This window comes from Acipenser ruthenus, chromosome 2, assembly GCF_902713425.1.
Source record: "Acipenser ruthenus chromosome 2, fAciRut3.2 maternal haplotype, whole genome shotgun sequence".
Lineage (NCBI taxonomy): Eukaryota > Metazoa > Chordata > Actinopteri > Acipenseriformes > Acipenseridae > Acipenser > Acipenser ruthenus.
In genome coordinates this window covers 5,050,728-5,070,978 of record NC_081190.1, presented here as the reverse complement: position 1 = coordinate 5,070,978, position 20,251 = coordinate 5,050,728, and the positions used below count along the sequence as shown (strand labels likewise).

At 36.5% G+C, this 20,251-nt stretch overlaps 1 protein-coding gene across 3 annotated transcripts in view; it reads right to left on the bottom strand.

Moving 5' to 3' along the window:
• The window catches only part of LOC117403679 (ras GTPase-activating protein 1-like), a 49,134-nt gene extending 29,995 nt beyond the window's left edge, over positions 1 to 19,139 (bottom strand). For 2 of the 3 annotated variants that reach the window (XM_058986936.1, XM_058986945.1), the window contains exon 1: positions 17,835 to 19,139. In XM_058986936.1, coding sequence (XP_058842919.1) covers positions 17,835 to 18,367 — 533 coding nt within the window. In that variant the 5' untranslated portion in view covers positions 18,368 to 19,139. The remainder of the gene's footprint in view (positions 1 to 17,834) is intronic. The other variant, XM_058986930.1, reaches the window with a different exon arrangement.
• Positions 19,140 to 20,251: the final 1,112 nt, after the last annotated feature.

The window sequence follows — 20,251 nt, the reverse complement described above, 5'->3', positions numbered from 1 at the left end:
CAGAGAGTCTGTGCAGCTACAGTGTAACTTCAAATTGGTCCGGTCTGCTTTCTGAAAAAGCACAAAAGGCCAAACTTCAAGTAGAAAATGAAGTCATATTTTAGTATGAAATTTATCTTAAGTCTTAAAAGCTGATATCCTGTTAAATATTTTCCCTTTTCTACTCAATTACTGTATACACAGTAATTTCAATTTATTATAAGGCATTACAAAATGTGGTCAATACACAGTATAACCTTATATAGTGTGGAGTAGTGGTTAGGGCTCTGGACTCTTGACCGGCGGGTCGTGGGTTCAATCCCTGGTAGGGGACACTGCTGCTGTACCCTTGAGCAAGGTACTTTACCTAGATTGCTCCAGTAAAAACCCAACTGTATAAATGGGTAACTGTATGTAAAAATAATGTGATATCTTGTAATAATTTTAAGTCGCCCTGGATAAGGGCGTCTGCTAAGAAACAAATAATAATAATAAATGTGACCTTGGAGGTTTGCTTTTAGCAGTAATATAACTAATCCAGAGACTGCAACTTCTCTATTCTTGGAGGTAGATTTCTGTAACCGACACGGGAGACTGGTGTGTGGTTAAGTGAAACTCAGAGAGCTTTCTCCTGGCTGATGGAAGCAGCCCCGTTTAAGCATCTCAAAAGACATCCTGTCACAAGTCATCAGTGTCAATGAATAATGAAAATGCACCATTTTCATTAGCTATGCGAAAACCATACCACCTGCCTTTAGCAAAAAAAAAAAAAACATACTTGCATTAACCCTCCCATGCTCAAAGCAATTTTATTTTACCATTTCAATACATAAATGGCCAAGTGGGATTATTTTTATCCCAATAAATGTATTCAAAATGTACATGACTTTTCCTTTGAATCAATAACTTTCAAAACGGGAGCCTAAGCTACATGTTTAGTGAGAAGACAGACCGGCTATTCAGTAACAGCATACATGCAGGTTATGCTTTATTACTGAAAAAAATATAGCAATGAAAAGTAGACAACATTAACTAGATCTACAGTGAAAAACACAATGTTTTTTTCTTCCTTTGACATAGCTTTCCATTTAGCGTAAAATTCTGAAAAGGGAAACACAAATCAATGCAGGGTCATACAGCATGGCAAGATTAAAAAGTTAAATAAAGATAACATCTGTTTAAAAGCAAATTATAACAACCTTTATGTGGATTAACATGCTGTATACTAAAAAGTTCAAGGTAAATTAGATGTTCTCTCTCTGCAATGGCTCCGTAAGGCTTCATATTAGAAGCAAACAATTCTGAGCAGATAACTACTGTATCACCATGCATAAAACTGGAAAATAAATGTAATGAAAGCTACACGTAGACATTAAAACCACCAACACAGACCACTGCTGTATCATCTATCAAAGAAACACAAGGTTAAAACACAACAATATAAATATTCAGATTTCAGAAAGTCAAATTTAAACAATCTTGAAGCACACAAGACCCTACTATAGCCAGGAAATCATCCAACCCCCAATAACAAAAAAAAAAAAAAAAGATATATATTCTCATCTTCAGCTAGTGTGTGCACCTGCTTCTCAAAAAAAAAAAAAAAAAAAGATATATATATGCAACAAATACCTCCAGTATGACAAATCATAATTATGCAGATAATCAAATATTTTAAAAGGTTTAAAATAAAAAATTACTGTACCTGTTATTCAGACACCTGTAAAAGCAATGCCAAAGCCATACCATATTGTAAATCAACCACGTATTTAAATTAAATGTAAATAAACAAGCATTTTCAATCCTGGACAACAATTTCTGTAGTCAAGTAGGAAAAACCATAAAAAACGTGAATACTTGAGCCAAATCCACATCACATATTCAGCTTTAAAATACAATGGACGAGGAATGTTCCAGTACATTCACTGTACAGTTAAATCAGCTATAATAGCTTTATTTCCCACTTACAATGAATTCATCCATTGCTGCATTTCTTCTTGTGTACCTTAAGCTCTCGTAAGCTAACCCTGCTTCTTCACCGACGAAGCTCATGAATTACTGGAGTACGATTTCTCCATCTCATCAGGCATAACTGACATAATTCTAATTTAGTCATAGCCATGCTCTCTACAACATGCTGCTTCAATAAACTCATCATTGCACTCTCGGTCAGTGAGCAGATATGTTCTGTTCCTAGAAATGATCCAATAAAAAAAGTTTACATTAACTGATAAAGCCGAGGCTTATTGATGTTAGAAGAAAAAAAAAATGGTGTCTGTTGGACACGTCAGACATTTTCTTTAACTTGTTTTTTGTTGTTGTCTGTAGTTCTTCGATTTTTTATCAAGGCAACAGATTGTTGTCATTTTGAATCATGGGGGTTAGTTAAGAAAACAAAAAAGTGCATTTAATCATACAGTATTTACTGAGTGTAAGATATAACTTGACCCACACATGTCCATTTCAAAACAGTTACTTTTTTTTTTTTAATGGATAAAACCAAACATTGTAATGGGGTTGACCTGTTGTGATATATTTTCACAAGACCATTGATCTTCACCCTTGACAAAACTAGGGGTGTTAGTTTCAGTTTAACTTCCTAAACACGTTTAAATGTTTAAACTTTAAACATGTTGGGAATGTTAACCAGACCTGGGGGGTTAATTACAATTACAGCATGGTATAAATTCAATTACGCAGGTGTGCCAAGTTCAACTACAATTAATTACAAATTGCACAATTACAATTGGAATTGACCCCAGGTCTGATGTTAGCCAATCAGAAAAGCCATCATTCATTGTTGACAGAATGTCAGAATCGGTTAACTTTGATAAAAAGTGAACATTTCAGAGAATATTCAGTGCACTCAAGAATGCACCAGTGAATCAAAGTCAACACAGAACAAGAATGATAAGCTTTTATTGGAAACCATTCCCATTATATGCAGTTTTTATTTTTCTCAGCATAAAAATAAAAGATGGAAGTTGATCTGTGTGAAGACACTAATAAGATCAGAGACATACATAGGGCCCTATGGAAACCGTGTTAACGAGAACACGAATGGAATCAAAAGAATAATGTGGAATTAAGTGCAGTATGAAAAAAATGCAAATGCATTTGGCAGTAGAGCATTAAGCTTGAGATTTACATATTTGAAGGGAATATGTGAAACTAATTCTTAGTACAGGCAGTGGCATAACTTTGGTTTCAAAAGTGGGGGGGACAGTTTCTGTAGCTGGGTTATAAATGAGGTGGGGTATTCTGTAAGGGATAAACAATGAGATGGGTTGAATCTGTGAAAATAATTCATGGTTCGAGTGCATTAAATAAATACAATCATGGAAAATAAATTGAAACCTTTTTAAGGACTTGAAACAATTAGACAACGTTGTAGACTATTTTTAACATCTGTATTAAAACACAAAAAGTACTGCTCACACAGACTACTATTACAGTATAGTCACTTTTGAACTATAAGATCCCAATGTTCACACAGATAAGATTTATGGTAGTGAAACCATGGGCATAGCAGTAAATATAGAATTGATCAAGTTCAAAACGAAAAGTTATGAAAGAAATGCACAATCTTCAAAACAACTGTATTAAATCAATAAGCACTTTAAGATCAAGTGAAAGAAAGAAAAAAAAAAGTCTGTACTCCGGTATATTCCTTGATACAGTAGCACCTGGGAATGCTCTAGGTGGGCGCCCAAACCTTTTCTTACACGTTTGTGGTCATGAATGCCAGTGCAGGTTTTTTTTTTTTTTTTTTTGATCAAATGTTGAAAACGCATATACTGTAGTAGGACAGTCCATATGGTAAATCTGTTTGCAAAGGAAACAGTGTTGCATGTGTTTCATTTAAAACTTACAGTCACAGACCCTACACTTAATATCAAATTTAATTATGGCACAACAAGCGTAAGGTGCCAATACTTTTGGCTTGGACTGTACATTTTGTATCAGTATAACAGTATGCCAGTAGTGTCGTTGCTGCCACTTGAATATGGAAGTCCACAGCCAGCATCAAAGACCTGGAGGGCCACATTTAGCACCCGGGCCTGGGTTTGGGCACCCCTGCTCTAAAGATGCTTTTCTAGGAATTCATTTATTTTTTGAATGCATGATCAAAAACAACACTAACAAACTGAGCACACATATCATGTAGCAACGACATCTACAGTACCAAATTTGAGTTCTCTGTGACAAATAACTTTCCTACATCATTGCTGAGTGAATCACAGGATAACAGCTGTTTACCCTGTAGTTCAGTCTACAAATAAAGGTGTTTTGGAAAGACCTGTTTAGCTTATTGCTGGCATTACAATAACAATACAAAATATCAGTTTAGTAACAGTCCAGCAATGTCATGTGAGAGTAATCCTATTTACAGTACTTCACAAATGAAGTTTAGTGTTTTTACTGGTACAATAACTAGGATAAAATATGAAACACTTTGATTAAAAAAAAGAAATAAACTAACTAATTAAATGAAATTAATTTAGCTTACTTACTTCGGCAAAGCCCCAGAAGAATGCAGTGCTTTGACATTTTTTGCTTTCTTGTTCTCAATGTGTTTACGACTGGCAACATGATCTTTAATAGTATTGACTGATACACAAGCAATCGAATGATAGCAAAATTTGCAGAATAGTATCCCACCATCCTCATGTAGATAATCAGAAAATGTTTTAGCTCTGTCTTTTGCTGAAACATTGCATTTTTTTTTGGTGCAGCCGCCATGTTCAGTTTCAACAGTCACATGATGAATGAACTCAACTTGACTGGGTGTACTGCAAAAAAAACCCCACAGAAAACTGACAAAGACAACATTGCAAAATTCCATTCCCACAATGCCTAATTCCGCGATTCCGGAAAATCAGTATCCCTAAATTAGGCATCATTAAAATAACTTGCTAGATAATTAATTTAATTAATTAATTAATGACATGGTCTTCCATGACAATTTATTTCTAAATTCTACCTACACAGCTTTGCCGACGTGCCACTGAACACTGCGGTGGTCAGTAATCTACTTAATGTACTAACAAGAGACACTTCTTTTCTCCAGCTTATCCATTACATCACACCTCTATCGATCTGCTCTGCCCTAGTGTCCATCATCAAGCTTTTGCTTCTCAGGTTTCCACTACAGTTCAAAAATGAAATATACCAAGACTGGTAAAATACCACAATACAGCACATTTATTTTCTAAATAAGGCAGTTGAAACTACTTTGACATAAAGTAAAACAATTAGGCAAGAATATTATTGTTTCATGCCCTCTGTCGTTCAGAGGGAATGTGAAGCTTTTAGTAGACTACTGTCTCAATAACCGGCTAGCAGATTGGTGTTCCTCTATAAATCTGGGTTTCATTGATAACTGGGATAGTGTTTGGGAGAGGCCTGGGTTCTTTACATTAGATTCTGAGAATCTAGGTTTCATTGATAACTGGGATGGTGTTTGGGAGAGGCCTGGGTTCTTTACATTAGACTCCGAGAATCTGTGTTTCATTGATAACTGGGATAGTGTTTGGGAGAGACCTGGGTTCTTTACATTAGACTGAGAATCTGGATTTCATTGATAACTGGGATAGTGTTTGGGAGAGACCTGGGTTCTTTACATTAGACTGAGAATCTGGATTTCATTGATAACTGGGATAGTGTTTGGGAGAGGCCTGGGTTATTTAGGTAAATTTCACATACTTACGTTTTCGTACCCTTAACACTTTAAACACCAGTGGCTCTGTGCCAGTGGTGTGAATTTGCCACAGACCACTGTACCTTTAATCAACAGAAGCTGGTGGCTAAAACATCAAGGAACTTAAAAAAATTATGTTACCACAACTTCTGTTTTCGATTTGTCTATTTAATATATTCTGTCATTCAAGTTTTTTTTAGCAAATCACATATGAAAGTGATGTTGCTGACAACCACAAAATGGAGAACAACTGAGGTTAGTTTTTTGATATTTACTTAAATCTAAAAGGATTTTTATAAACAGCTTCTGTTAATAAGTATAAATATTATCGCCTGTCATTCTTTTAAGATGAAACAAACCCCCTCATAAGACATCTTGGGCTGTACTACCTTTCTCTCCGTGATTAATTTTTACAAATAAAAATGCTACCACAGAACAGCAATAACAGTTCAGAAAAAGTTGGTGAAAATGCTGAAAATGATTTTCGCTGAAGATAATAAAATCGCCCTGGCAGTGCTGTCTATTTATGTCTTGAATTACTCCGCTTGTTTATTTTTTTATTTTTAGAATGGCAAAAAAATACACTGCACTGCAGGCTGTTCGTCTTCTATTTGCTGACCAAGATAGTGAGCCTGAAAGAGACGAGGTAGGAGAGAGGAAAAAAAAAAAAATACCTGTATTGTATGCAAGTGTAATCATATTTGTTCTACAGAGCTACCATATGAAGACATAAACAAACTCCAGGGTTTTCTTGTATTGTTGCAATGTATTTGTATGGCTTACACGCATTTATTTACATACATTTTCTTTTTTTTTTTTTTTTTAGATATTCAAGGATGTATAAAACCACTTACTAAATCATGCAGAATGTTGGTGAAAGACAACATTCTATGTGAAAACAACGTGGCATTCAAAGTGTTAAGTCCGGTTTATATTCCATCACTCGACTGTCGTTGAAGAGCAAGGCGACCTGCGATCATCGCCGTCATGTCACCATGCAGTTTATACTTTCTACCAGCAATCGCCCTGCTCAGACTGCAGTCACTGACAGTTCAAATCAACTGAACTTTGACCTCGTCGCTATGGTTATTACAACACCTAAATGGATGACCGGTTGTTTGTCAAGAAGCAGATGAAAAAGGAGAACACATGGGTATTGACTGCTGAAAAAATACAATCAACTTGTGAGTATTTTAACCTCAATGAAAGTGTAACCGGTGAAGTTTTAATTTTAATACAGTGACTGGTGTTTTAAACACACTTAAAGTGCCCCAGGTCAAACACGTTGTTGTTATTATTATTACTGTTCTACAAGATTTTGTTTTTTAAATATAGCATAGCACGTCCAATATTTTCTAAAATAATAATAATAATAATAATAATAATAATAATAATAATAATATTTTGCATGCTACAAACTCTGAAAAAGGGATTCAAATGATTGCTAGTAAACTATACTGCAACCACATTAAATAAAGTAAACTCTTATTTGGTATTTAAGATTCATTTTGGTGAATTTACTATTTACTAAAATCAATTGTATCTTGAACTGACTTGTTTTAAGCTTGAAAAAACATAGCATTTTTTTTTTTTTTTTAATTCTTTAAAATTATTTTTAATAATATAGGGTTGATGAACAGACTGGGCTAAATCTAGGAATGACAAACAAACATTTCTGCACTACATTGCTGAGGTAGAAAGAGCGCAGCTGCAAGAGAATAAAAGGTGCAAAGTTCCTGTCAGTGATGTCAGATGGTTCAACTGATAGCGTGGTCATAGAAGAGGAGCTAGTATATGCATGATTCTGCCAGAAAGGGCTGGTGACTATGCAGTTTGTGCGCATGCAGTCTGTGGAGTGGGCAGATGCCCAACACATATCTTATCTTCACTCATGAGGCAGATTGTTTCAGACCCTATTGAGACTGCTCATAAATTGTTTTTGCATTTTCTTTTGGTGTCGTCGCCCCCCCGGAACAATGTTAGCCGGTAAAAGTTCATTTTAAGCCCTGTAACTGTCAAACTAAATTAAAAGAGCACCCCTACACACGTTAAAAAATGCAGAAGCAATATACAAGACATGAACATTATTTAACAGAACGGTGAAGCAACTCACCAGAACGGGAAACACCAAATTGCTCTGTGACTTGTGTCTGATTTAGGTTTTTTTCAAAAGCTTGAACAATTTCCAACAATTTTCGCCATTTGTTTACATGCCATTTTGTAGCGAAGAGGTGCACTTGTGGAAATCAGAATATAAAACGAGTCAATGATATGACAGAGGTTGTGGAAAGATTTATTAAACCAATCAGTGTGCCTCATGACACTCTCGCGAAGTCGCTTTTGAAAAGACTGAATAGACCATTTTAAATTTAAGTGATGATGAATTATCAGCTTACAAAACAGTACTGTATCCTTTGTGAACAAATCGCTATTGATGCCAAGAAGGTGTTCTTTTAAGCAAAGTTCCTGTTCCTTTAGTCGAAGCATTTACAATGGTAAAAATCAATTTCACAACAAGGGTGTTCCCTTAGGTGAAGTGTTCCTATACGCGGCGACTACTGTATCAAGTTTTATCAAAATCTGAGATGCATGGTGACATTTTCACAAAATGGTGGTTCATTTGACACGGAATGACCCTGCTGTATATCCTCAGGAAGCCACGTGAAGTGTGCAAAATACTTGAAAACAGGATACACAAAAGGAAAAAGTAGTAACCTGGGTTTATTAGTACACATTACCAGTATGGACAGATCATACTTGTGATATTTTCAAGCCAAGGTTCGGACAAAACTGGGCGTGTTGTAGGTCGAAAGAGAAAACCAAGCACACAAATTTGCAGATATAGCACACATAACTTCTAACTGGGCTACAAACAAAGCTATTTCCAAACACTGATACAATGATGTAAAAATAAATTCCTCCCATTGTAAAAAAAAAAATATTCAGCTTAAAATTTTATTTGATTTTACATGCTCATATCCTTCAACCACCCAGAAAAGTACTTAACTTTTTTTTTTAATTGGCGGTCTAATTAAAAACATAGGCTAGTCCTTTATACTTCAAATGTATGTGTATTAGGTTGCAACATCACCCCAAAAAATCTATGGGATTTGCATTGTTCAGATATCAGTTTACCATGTAACATTTTCATTCAATGACCCATCAACAAAACATCATAAATTACTAACAATTGTTAATCTTTTTAGTGGTACTTCTTATTTATTCAACCAGGAATAAACCTATTGAGACGATGCCTCATTTACAACTAAAATAATTCAATGTAAAGTATGGAGTACTAAGAGTCCACTTACAGACAGGATCATTTTTTTCCAGCTGTCTCCAATAGAGTTAAAGAAATTCATTGCTACTGTGGAATGCTTACTGTTCATTGTAAAAGATCATGGTCTCATGATTTTCAGGATTGAGGAAATCAGCAGCACTGGTTTTATCTGAAAGTCAGTAGCTATATGAAAAATGATTGGTAGATCTCAGCAAATCAAAGAGTAAACCTAATTTGAAACTACTCTAATGTTCAAAGCAGAGTGTAATTCTTGTTGATGTCATTTTAGACTATATAACCTTCAGGTCCTGAGATGACCTTATGACACTTCATCTTTCACAACTTGCAAAATGATTTTATCTGAGTATTATGGAGAATAAAATTAAGTGGTCCACAATAAACTTAAGTGAACGCCTTTCTGGGTGATAGAAGAATACACACAAGTGGGGGACACTGCTGTTGTACCCTTGAGCAAGGTACTTTACCTAGATTGCTCCAGTAAAAACCCAACTGTATAAATGGGTAATTGTATGTAAAAAATAATGTGATATCTGTATAATGTGAAATAATGTATAATGTGATATCTTGTAACAATTGTAAGTCGCCCTGGATAAGGGTGGCTGCTAAGAAATAAATAATAATAATAATAAAATAAAATCAAAATTGAAGTTGAGGCTGCCAGGGTGATCTCATGACCAGGAAGTGAGTGGGCTGTATTTGAGTGTTGTATCATTGGTTTTGGAGCATTAAAATGAGTACCATCTCTGTAGCTCATTTAGAACACAATTGAAGTTGTTCAAGGTTGTTTCTGGCCAAAACTATGTGACCTCATACCTCAAGTCACTGTATGTATGTATGTATGTATGTATGCATGTATGCTAAAAACACACCGACTGTCTTGACTTGGTAGAAACAGAGTAGCCCAAAGTAGTCGGTTTCACTTACATGTGGAGTACCTTGCAAATGTTACACGCACTAATCTTGAAATCCAACTTTTCCAGTGCAACAATTTATAACTCCTAATCCCTTTTAATCTTCGTGGAAACTCAGCATTAACCAACTATTTTAGCTTTTTCTTTGTTTTACTGAAAGTAACAGCAAATACCAATCAAACAATGCTAAAATCAAATGTAAGACTGTGTGTGTGCCATGGTTGAACAAAAACATAGAAACCCCTGCTATAACACTGTCAATAGAATGTACAGAAGAGCCACTGTGGGGAGCTAGGCTGTACTGACCCGACATGATGATTAGTCTGCAAGATGTTTAAATGGTTCTGGAGAAATAATGTACAGTATGTTACTATTCCTCAAGGATTATCGCTGCCTATAATTCCTTCAGGAAAGTCTGTACTCCACAATGACAATCAGCAATACAGTACTGCCAGGTGAACACCCCTAGTTAGTACTTGGTGAAAATCCATCCCGTCTTCAATACTTAGAATCATTGTACAGTATGCTTTGACAGATATCTTTCAGATGCGTCAAATCCTGGTCTCTTCCAAATGTGCACTAATCAGTAGTTGTCCTCTGGGTAAGGATGACAACTTAACTGTATCTTTTTACTTTTCTACTACTACATAACTATAGTATAATGGACCATACATTGTGGATGTTACTAACAACCTAGCCCAAATGTTGACTGTGCATGTATTTTGCTATGCAAAGTACAGTATATCTATGGGTGCAAATCTTTATTAAGAAACAACAGCGCTTCAAATGGAATTATTGGAGAGTCACATGGATAATTTGGATTGCCTTGCTAGTTTTTCATGAAGTCGTCAATTTTAAAGGATCTTTTTCCCCCTCTCTATTTGGAACATGAGAAGCTACAGGAAAAAGCTAAAAACAACATTGAATTTAGAGATGATGCTTCAAATAACGACAAATATACCTACCTCCATAATATGATTGCATTATAAAACAAACAGTTCTAAAATCTAAAACAGTCTGATTGCCAGAATATTGTTCAACAGTCTGTTTGCTTGTTTAAGTTACCTGTAACAGTGTGGAAGTAAAAGCCACTGGTGGTGTGCGATTAACATCACGTTCATGTCAATTATCCATGTTCTTTCTAATGCTCCGTACTCAACCACGGATTCACACGTTCAAATAACTTGAACTGGACATGTTTGTGTTACACCTTACTTGTTTATTACTGGAATAGGCCTATATTATGTACTGCTTTCTATGAATTGATGTTTCATTGAGATTAATTAAAGTTTACATGGCCAAATGCAAATGTCTCACAAAATAATGTTTTCTGATGAATTGGCAACTGTCTCATGACTATCAAGAGGCTGAAATGCAGCCTTGTTTAAATACCAACAGCACATGCACTTGTCAGTTTTACAGATTGAATTTAGAGAAGGGTTCAGCTGCTCACTTCTCTATGAGCTATGAAGTTTAGCGAAAGTAATAAACTGCAATACTTCTATTCTTATTATTAGTACAGTAATTCAAATGAACCAATCATTCAAATTAACCTGAAGGAGGAACTAGCTGTCTTAAAATACACATTTTTGCTTAATTTCTTGTGCCATTTTACAGTAGTGTTCTTCATGCATTATTATTGACATTTGAGATATTGTATGTTTTAAAAATATATTTATTGTGCAGGAAATCCTGCACAGACTGGTCACAAAAGGAACTGAACATGTGTGGCTACTAAAAACAAGAGGTTGCTTGGTTATTTAAGGTGCTTCAGTCATTCATTTGCATCTTTAACTCGATCAAGCAATTCTTGACTGGATTCAGAACTGCAGATAATCTGGGCTTTGGACCAGGAACCTATGTGTTTTCACCCCATCAATATTTACAAAATTCTACTCATGTGAATAATAGTAAAGGAATAGATGATGTAAATGTATGGGCACAACTGTATATTCCTGGCCACCTTACTAGGTTTATATATATAAAAAAACAAACAAAAAAAAAAAACTTGAAGTCTGATGTTAAGTAAGACTGGCAGAATTCAATTCACTTCAGCTCATTCAGAAATGGAAAAGAGCAGACACTTAAAAGCAGACGTATACTAAAAAGAGGCAAAGAACTGGCAATCTGTCAGTTACAAAGAGTAACTGCTGTAATTCAAGTCAAATGCATTTCAAAAGTGCAAAATACAAATTGGTACAGTCGCGGAAGCTGCATTTATTGGTCTAGTTCCAAGACTACACTACACAGCCTAAAAGGCCTCTTGCACTTGGGAAAAGAGGTCAGTTTTGTCTGTTAAGGTTATGGACAGTGGCATGTTATGTCAGCACAAATGCAACGTACTTGTCATTTAAAGAGAAACCTGCCAATAAACCTTTAATGATGGCATCCCTGCAGCTGACATCATTGATTGCATTGGTCTAATAGTACTATAAATGTTGACCAGAAACATATGATAATAGGCCATTTCTGTAATTTTATAATAATGTTATTCCCCACCCAAAAGAGGTGATTTAAATACTCAGTACATATTGAATATTTTATGCAGCATCACCTGCCCAAATTTTGTGTTTATAATTACAAAAACAATCATTTGAGCCACGGATTAAACAGAAAAAATTAAGCTTGGCCTTGCAGAGCTCACAAAGACCTGTCCAGACCCCCAACCCTAAAAGAATGTTTACTCTCGCCGTCAAAAACCGTCAGCATTAGGATGCGCAACACAAGCTGCCAAATAGTTCTCTACTAAAAGTTATCGTGTACTGCTTCAGATTTGGGAAGCGAGTCAATAGGGGTCTGTCTCTTTCTGCCATATATGACTCATGTTTTCCAACACCGGCCCAACTTTTAAAAGTAAATGTCTCGTATTGTGAGATATCTATATATTTTATGTTGCGATCCTAGTTATGTGGAACAGAACGGTGAGTATATATTATTGTTTTTTTTTTCTTTCATTGGACAATACCCTCATTTCCACATTTATTTTATCTTAAGTGTTAATTCAAATTAAAAATTAAGGTTACTTTATGGAAATGTGTCTATGGCCATTTAGTTTATTTTGCGAAGTTACAAGAATGACAGGGATTATTTAAAACAAACAGACAAAAAAAACATGCTGTCTATTTAAGTACTGTTTTTACCTAAAATACACAAGACTGTTTTCTGTGGCATCCTTAGTTGTAGTTAATTCAGTGGGGTAGAGCAAGGTCTTCACAACCTATTTTTACTTCTGGGATGTTTTTCAACTTGAATACAGTGCTACAAAATGGATAATGTTTTGCAAATGAACGAATATTCGAATACTTGTCTAAATCTTGAACTAGTAACAAATTGAATATCCAAAATGATACTATAAAAAAAGTATGCCTTTGTGCACAGGAATGCTGTGACAAATTTAAACATGCTACAACTAGACATAGAATTTAGAACACTGTTCCACTGTATTCTCTTTGCAGCTATTGTACAGCAAATCCCAATTACTGTAGACTACCAACAGGACTTCTTAAGGATAGTCTCAAAAGTCAACACCTGAAGAATAATGCCTTTGGCTTGAATTAAACAATGTTAAAACAATATAAAAAAGCACAAACAGAGCATGCAAAAACATTTTCAAAAAGTGTCTATTAAATGTATTCAATATTAGACACAGCTACAGTACAAGCATGGCTTTCTAGAATAGAATCTCAAATAATTTGTATTGTTTTTAGGGCTGTGTTCGAAGGTTCGTTCGCTAGCCAGGAGTTTGAAGGTAGTTTTAAACCTTCGAAGGTTTGTCAGGTGGAATTCACGCACTGTTTTTTTTTTGTTTTTGTTTTGCCCTTTTAACAGAAACCGTTTGACAATGTGTGAATACTATAAATCACACATTAAATGTCACTCACATGCAAAAATTGGATCTTTGTATTTGTATAATGCATATTATGTAAACAAAAGTTGTTGTATTAAAATTTAGTACCAAATCGTTATACATAGCAACTCTATATGGCGCCGCTGCCGTATATATGGAGCAGGGTATAGTATGCAAAGCACTGGGGGGTACCTATAGCGGTTGTAGTGCTTCAGTAAAATATGTACTGAATACCTAGTGTACAAGACAGTGTAAGAGAAGTGCTATGGTGGAATATGTTTGAAACATACAAAAAATACGCTAACACTAATCATTTTAATTTAGAAAACTGAGCATCATCCGCCTCTCCCCCCTTCATCTCATGTTATCCAGAGGCAAACCTTTAATTTCATAATTTGTCACCCCCCCCCCCCCCCCCCCCCCGAGTGGTGCATCTGGTAAAGGCACTCCAAGTGGAGTGCAGGATGCGCCCTATAGCCTGGAGGTCGTCGGTTTGAGTCCAGGCTATTCTATTGCCGACCGTAGACGGGAGCTCCCAGGGGGGCGGCGCACAATTGGCCGAGCACCACCCGGGGGGGGGAGGGCTTAGGTCGGCCAATGTGTTCTTGGCTCACCGCGCACCAGCAACCCCTGTAGTCTGGCTGGGTGCCTGCGGGCTTGCCTTTAAGCTGCCCAGAACCGTGTTGTCCTCCGACGCTGTAGCTATGAGGTGGCTGCATGGTGAGACTGCAGCATGAAAAAAAGTGGTTAGCTGACGGCACACGCTTCGGAAGACAGCGTGTGCTCGTCTTCTCCGCTCTCGAGTCAGCGTGGGGTTGGTAGTGGTGAGCGGAGCCTAAAGAATAATTGGATATGCCAAATTGGGAGAAAATAATAAAAAATGATTGGTGATTACTAAATTTAAAAAAAAAAAAAAAAAATCCCTCTGCTGTTTTGGATTTTTTTGTTAAATGCCCAGACGACCAAAAAAAACTGAAGTTGAATGCAAACCGTGCAAGCGACTGTTGATGCATCATGGAGGCACAATCAATCTCCGGGGTCACTTGACAGACGTAAGTTCATATTATTATTAATATTTTTCGTAGTAGTAAAATGTGACTGGTAACCTGCTTGGAACGGTGATTGTTAAATAAAGCTTTGTTTTGCTTAAGTGTGATGCAGTTGGTGCTGCTGCAATGGAAGCTTACTGTATGTATCGCAAGCAGCAGCAATTACGTGTAAATAAACAATGTGTATTTTTATCGAAATTATAAAAACATGAATATTGTTCTATATAACGTATTTGTAAACTACATGTGAATGTTTTATTCCATTTATATGGATTACCTGTAAAATAATAGGATTTGCAATCAAATATAAAGTAGCTATGGTGACGTCACCAGTAAATTATGCAAATTAGTACCACTGAAAGTTTGAACCTTCCTTCGGTAATGTGTTCCGATAGTCGATGGTCAAAATGTACCCTTCGTTGCAGCCCTAATTGTTTTTAAATAATACTAAATATTTCAGACTTCTGTTTCTCAATTCATCAATTACTATCTTGACTCAATGTATTGTTTCGGCACACACTCATTGTAGTTTGTTCTTATATAACTTAACATTTATATAATTAAAAATCAACATGATTTGAGCAAAGCCAGCAAAATAAGAATAGTTATTACATTCACGATTTTATTTGACAAATCCAGAAGCTATAACCATCCCTAATATTATGCTAGTTTTAAAATCCAAATGGTAATAAAACTAAACAACGATCTGATAACAATAAGAAAATAACAAAGCTGTTTGGGAATTGGAACAGAGCAGTCTTCATTTTTAAAGTCTGTGTGTGTGTGCAAACAGAACAGAAAATGGAAAGACATGCTGACACTTTCCTTCCTGTTGTTCATTATCTTGAGCACAGTGCTGTGTATCCTCTCTTATCAGGATGATGAAGGGCCAGTCTAGCTCTAAATAGGAGTAATTAGCCAAACTGTTATTCAAAAGGGCCAAGAGCTTAATGACTAAACAGGCAAAAGGTAACGTAATAGTTAACAAAAGATTGCCTTAATATGGCTCAGAAATGGAGCAATGATAAGAACGATGATGCTTGTCAAGAATCCATAGTAATAAATCTCAAAGTGGGAATATGTCAACCATGTTTATCAAACTAATGAAAAGCATCTACCCCTCAGAAACTACAGTATTACAATTACATATGCTGTACACTTTGAATGAAGCTGGCATACTACATGCCAGACATCTTTGGAAATGGTCAGTCTTGAATAAAAAAATAAATAAAACAAAGGCTAGTTAAAACCAATTTAAGTTATTTTAGTTAGAAAGTTACAAAATAAATTAAATGTTGACCAATTTATTTTGTGCAGGTATTGTTAATTATTACCTTAAGTAAAGGAGCACAATATGATTTTAGGTACACTAAGTTGAAATCATCTGCTTTATAGGCGTTTCCTGTAAAATGTGTTCAACATAGATAAACACCATTTGAAGAAAAAATTAAATTAAATCTTGCGTCCTGAACTACAGCATAAGAGACATGGCTCAAACAGCTTCCTACAGACAAGAATACATGTAGGTCTATCACAAGCTTTTTTTTTTTTTCTTAAGCTGTCACCATAAACCAAAATGCACCAGCTTTAAAATGTTATTCTTTATCAATGCACTATTATAGTGAAAAAGTCCATAGATTTATTTCACACCATGACCAGCCCATTTGGTACTGTACCACACACATGCACCTTTTGTCACAAACAGATACTTTTACCACTGACTTTTACTCCATTTAAGGTGTAACTGTTTTGCTGGGATTTCCTTTAACACCCAGTTTTAATCTCAGAATATATATATATATATATATATATATATATATATATATATATATATAATCACACTGGAAACCTTTGATATGCTACTAAAATAAAATACAATCTTCATTTAACCATCAACTAATGCTACCAGTAAATATGAAATGTCATGTCGTTTCCTATTTCCTTTTGACCAAGATAACACAGAAGAGCTAGTGTTTCTCCTAAAGCAACTTGTATAGAATGTCAAACTGCAATAAAACCTAATATGCACCAGCATATTTTAACAGGACCACAAACATCAGATGGGGACCAAGTCAAATGGCGAGATCTTATTTTGAGAACAAATAATAACCCTATGAGTTCGAAATGCAAAGAATTTAAAATACTGCATTGCACTTTAAAAAGATGTGACAAATATTGATCACTTGGGTAAATTGTAACCATGCTTATTAAGGGACTAATCTTGGGTAGGAAATTAGGAATAACAAAATAAACTAGTCTGGATAACGTGACGAAATAAACTAGATCAAGGATTCATTACTGACAAAGTAGAACAAATCAATAAAGACTATTCTTGCCAATCAGCTCCTGCAAGGTTGTTTTATGTTTTTTGTGACAAAGTTGTGAAATCCCTAAACTGACTGCATTATGACAGATATTGCATTTGATAAGAAAAGCAACTCAACTATTGGTATAAATCAAGACCTGTGTGGTTAGCCACTGTAAGCTTTTGCTATAAAAATATAACTGCTTACAGTTAGCATACCTTACCAATCATATTCAGTGACTGCTAAGCTATCAACTGTAGGCCTATTCATTCCTTTTTTTTATTTTGGTACGTTAATAAAACCAGCTTAATAAGTTGAACTCCCTTATAAATTACTTTTCACTGCTGTTTCTTTTAATATATATAGCCAAACCCAAAACAGATATAGACGCAGATACAGTATTTGCCATAAGGGAGTATGATATTTTGTTGTTGTTTTTTTTTATTTGTTTATTTGTTTGTTTGTTTGTTTGTTTTTTGGGGGGGTAGGGGTTACATTTGTTGCTAAATTAAAAATAACAATTACATTTAAAAAAAAACGTATTAAATGTTTGCACACAGTACTTGTTTCAGCACATAGAATACACAGTTGCTTATGTGTAAATCTGATGCAACCTCCAAACTTCTGGACAGGCTTCCTCCTGGTGACACTGACAGTAAACTCATTTTCACAGATCACACAAAACAAATACAGTGAAAAGATTAGAAGAAAAAAAAACGACTAGGAAAACATTTACTCACTGGTTCGTAGGCGGCGCAGTCAGTGGGAATGCCACCTCCTCTTCCTCGTATTCCGGTCCATCCGGCATATCGCTTTCGTCCACTGTCCCAAGACCCCCACAAACTGCGAGCGGGGGTGGAGGAGACGGCAGAGGGGGGGAGGCACTCGACTCGTCAAACACAGGATCCGCTGAGGTTGGGGAGGTCCGGCTGCTCTGTCCTTCTAAAGTAGCAGGATAGGGTACACCAGTCCCCACTCCTGAGTTTGTCCCAAACATAGTAGCATGCCCCCCACCACTAGCGCCACTCCCAAACATAGCTGTGCCTGGGAGCCCCGCTGGAGCGGCGGGGACTGGGTACAGTCGCACCTCAGACAGAGAAGCGGTAGCGGTGTGTGTTTGGTGCTGATGGTGGAGGTGGTGAACCGCTCCCGGGCCCACTTCTTTCACCCGCAACTGGGAAAACATCTGAAAATGGCCCGTATCGGGCCCTCCGCCACCCCCGGTCCCTCCCGAAGCCGAGCCTGGTTCCTCACTACCAACCTCTGCCGCCATCGTGTTTAGAAAAGAAGGACAAAAAAAAAAACAGCCCTCCCCCTCCTGTCTCTGTCAAAAAAAAACAAAAAAACTTAACTTAGGAAACAGCGCTCTCTCCCCAGAACACAGTCGGTTTCAAAACAGCTCAGTGCATCTTCTTGGCTTTACCGGAAAAAAAAAACAACAACAACTTTAAGTAAAACGAAATCTTGAAATTTTCAGATTTTATCAGCCGGTGGGTGGGAGGTAGATAACGTGTTTCTTTTTTTTCTGTCAGTTTCTCTCACGCGCAGCAGCAGTCCACTTGTCTGGGAGTGTGTTGTTGTCAGTGTGTGTGTGTGTGTGTGTGTCCCTTGATTTGTTTCTCAACTCACAAGTTTGTGTCCGTGATTATTTCCGGCACTGTCCCACGACCGTCTGCGGGTCTCCAGCACTGGCTGCTTGCCTTTATCATCCAAACTGATCTGAGAAACCCAGTAGCTGTTTCTTGCTTAAGTTCTCTCTTTCTCTCGCTCTCCCGGTTGTGGTGGTGACCGCTGCTCCTCACTCCTCCTGTCGAAAGCGCGTGCTCGCTCACGAGCAGACCCGGCCAAGCGAGCGCAGAAGACGCCTTCCATCCTTGTTATCTGTCATCGTCCTGCAATAAAAAATAAGACAGAAAAAAATGAACAGGGGAAGAGCAGAATTGAAATTGTGATTTATTCAAAAGCGTTGTGTAATTTTTCGCGTGTGTATTTCCCCTATTCGAGTCTTTAGAAACCAGACGCAGTATATGTATCTTATTGATGACAAGTCTGTATACGTTTTCGAATAATACGGTGATTCTCAGGTTTTTAGAGTCATGAACGTGTGGTGCTCTTTTAAAAAAAAAAAAATGCTGTATTGTCTTGTATGTGAGCTAGTGGTCCTTAACCATTTAGTCGCCGACAGTAATTGCAGAGAGTAACAAGGAAGGGATTTGGGTTAGCCTTAAATGGCCGCAGGTTTTCTTTATTTATTTACATTTCACACACATTCACGTTCCAATGTACCGAATGCATTTTATTTTCTTAAACACGTCAACTTGTTGGCTATTCTGTTTTTTTCTAGTTGCCCTTGAGACAACAAATTGCAAAATACTGCATTTTTAGGTAGCGTTGTCTGCATTTTTTTTATAATTATTTTTTTTTTAAAGGAAATATCGCATAGAACAAAAATGGGCATAATCAACTGAACTGTATTGTTGGACTTATTGTGTACTATTACTGTACACTTGGAAAACCTTGTTTTTTATATAAGATATGTAAAGCTTCTCCACTGTTGGTGTTGATCCTGCAAACGTGTTGTCGATGTGGTTTTGTTGCCTGGATGCAGACAAAGGAATATCCACTTGAAACTGTCCTCAGGGAATCAGATGGTAAAGGTTTAAGGTTTGAGGGTTGGGGCTGGGTTAGAGTCAGAGCGGGTTGATGTGCAGAGTTCGGAAATTGAAAGGTGGGAGTGCTGGACAAATGACCCAGAAGATTCTGATGCCCTGAGGACAGTTTCCAGTGGAAAGTCCTTTCTGATACTGCCTGGTTACCTCTTTATTTGCTGCTATTACAACCTACTTTATTTTTTGTGTTTTTTTTCCCCACTTTGTGATGATTTGACCCCGATATTATGTTGCACAAAAACAAAGCACCAAACTCAAATTTACAGAGGAACATTTATGTCCTAGTGGTTTTAAAGTGAGTACTGGGTTTTTAGAAAGTGGATATCAGATTGGTAGTTTTGTCAGAGTAAACAAGACATTAAATAAAAACGTTGCCAAATGTTCAGTTTTCCTCTCATTATGATGGTGTAAACATGGTTAGATATCAGCAGCTTGTTCTGTCTGTTACAGAACAATGGTGAACAACAACAGTATGTGGACAAAAGGGT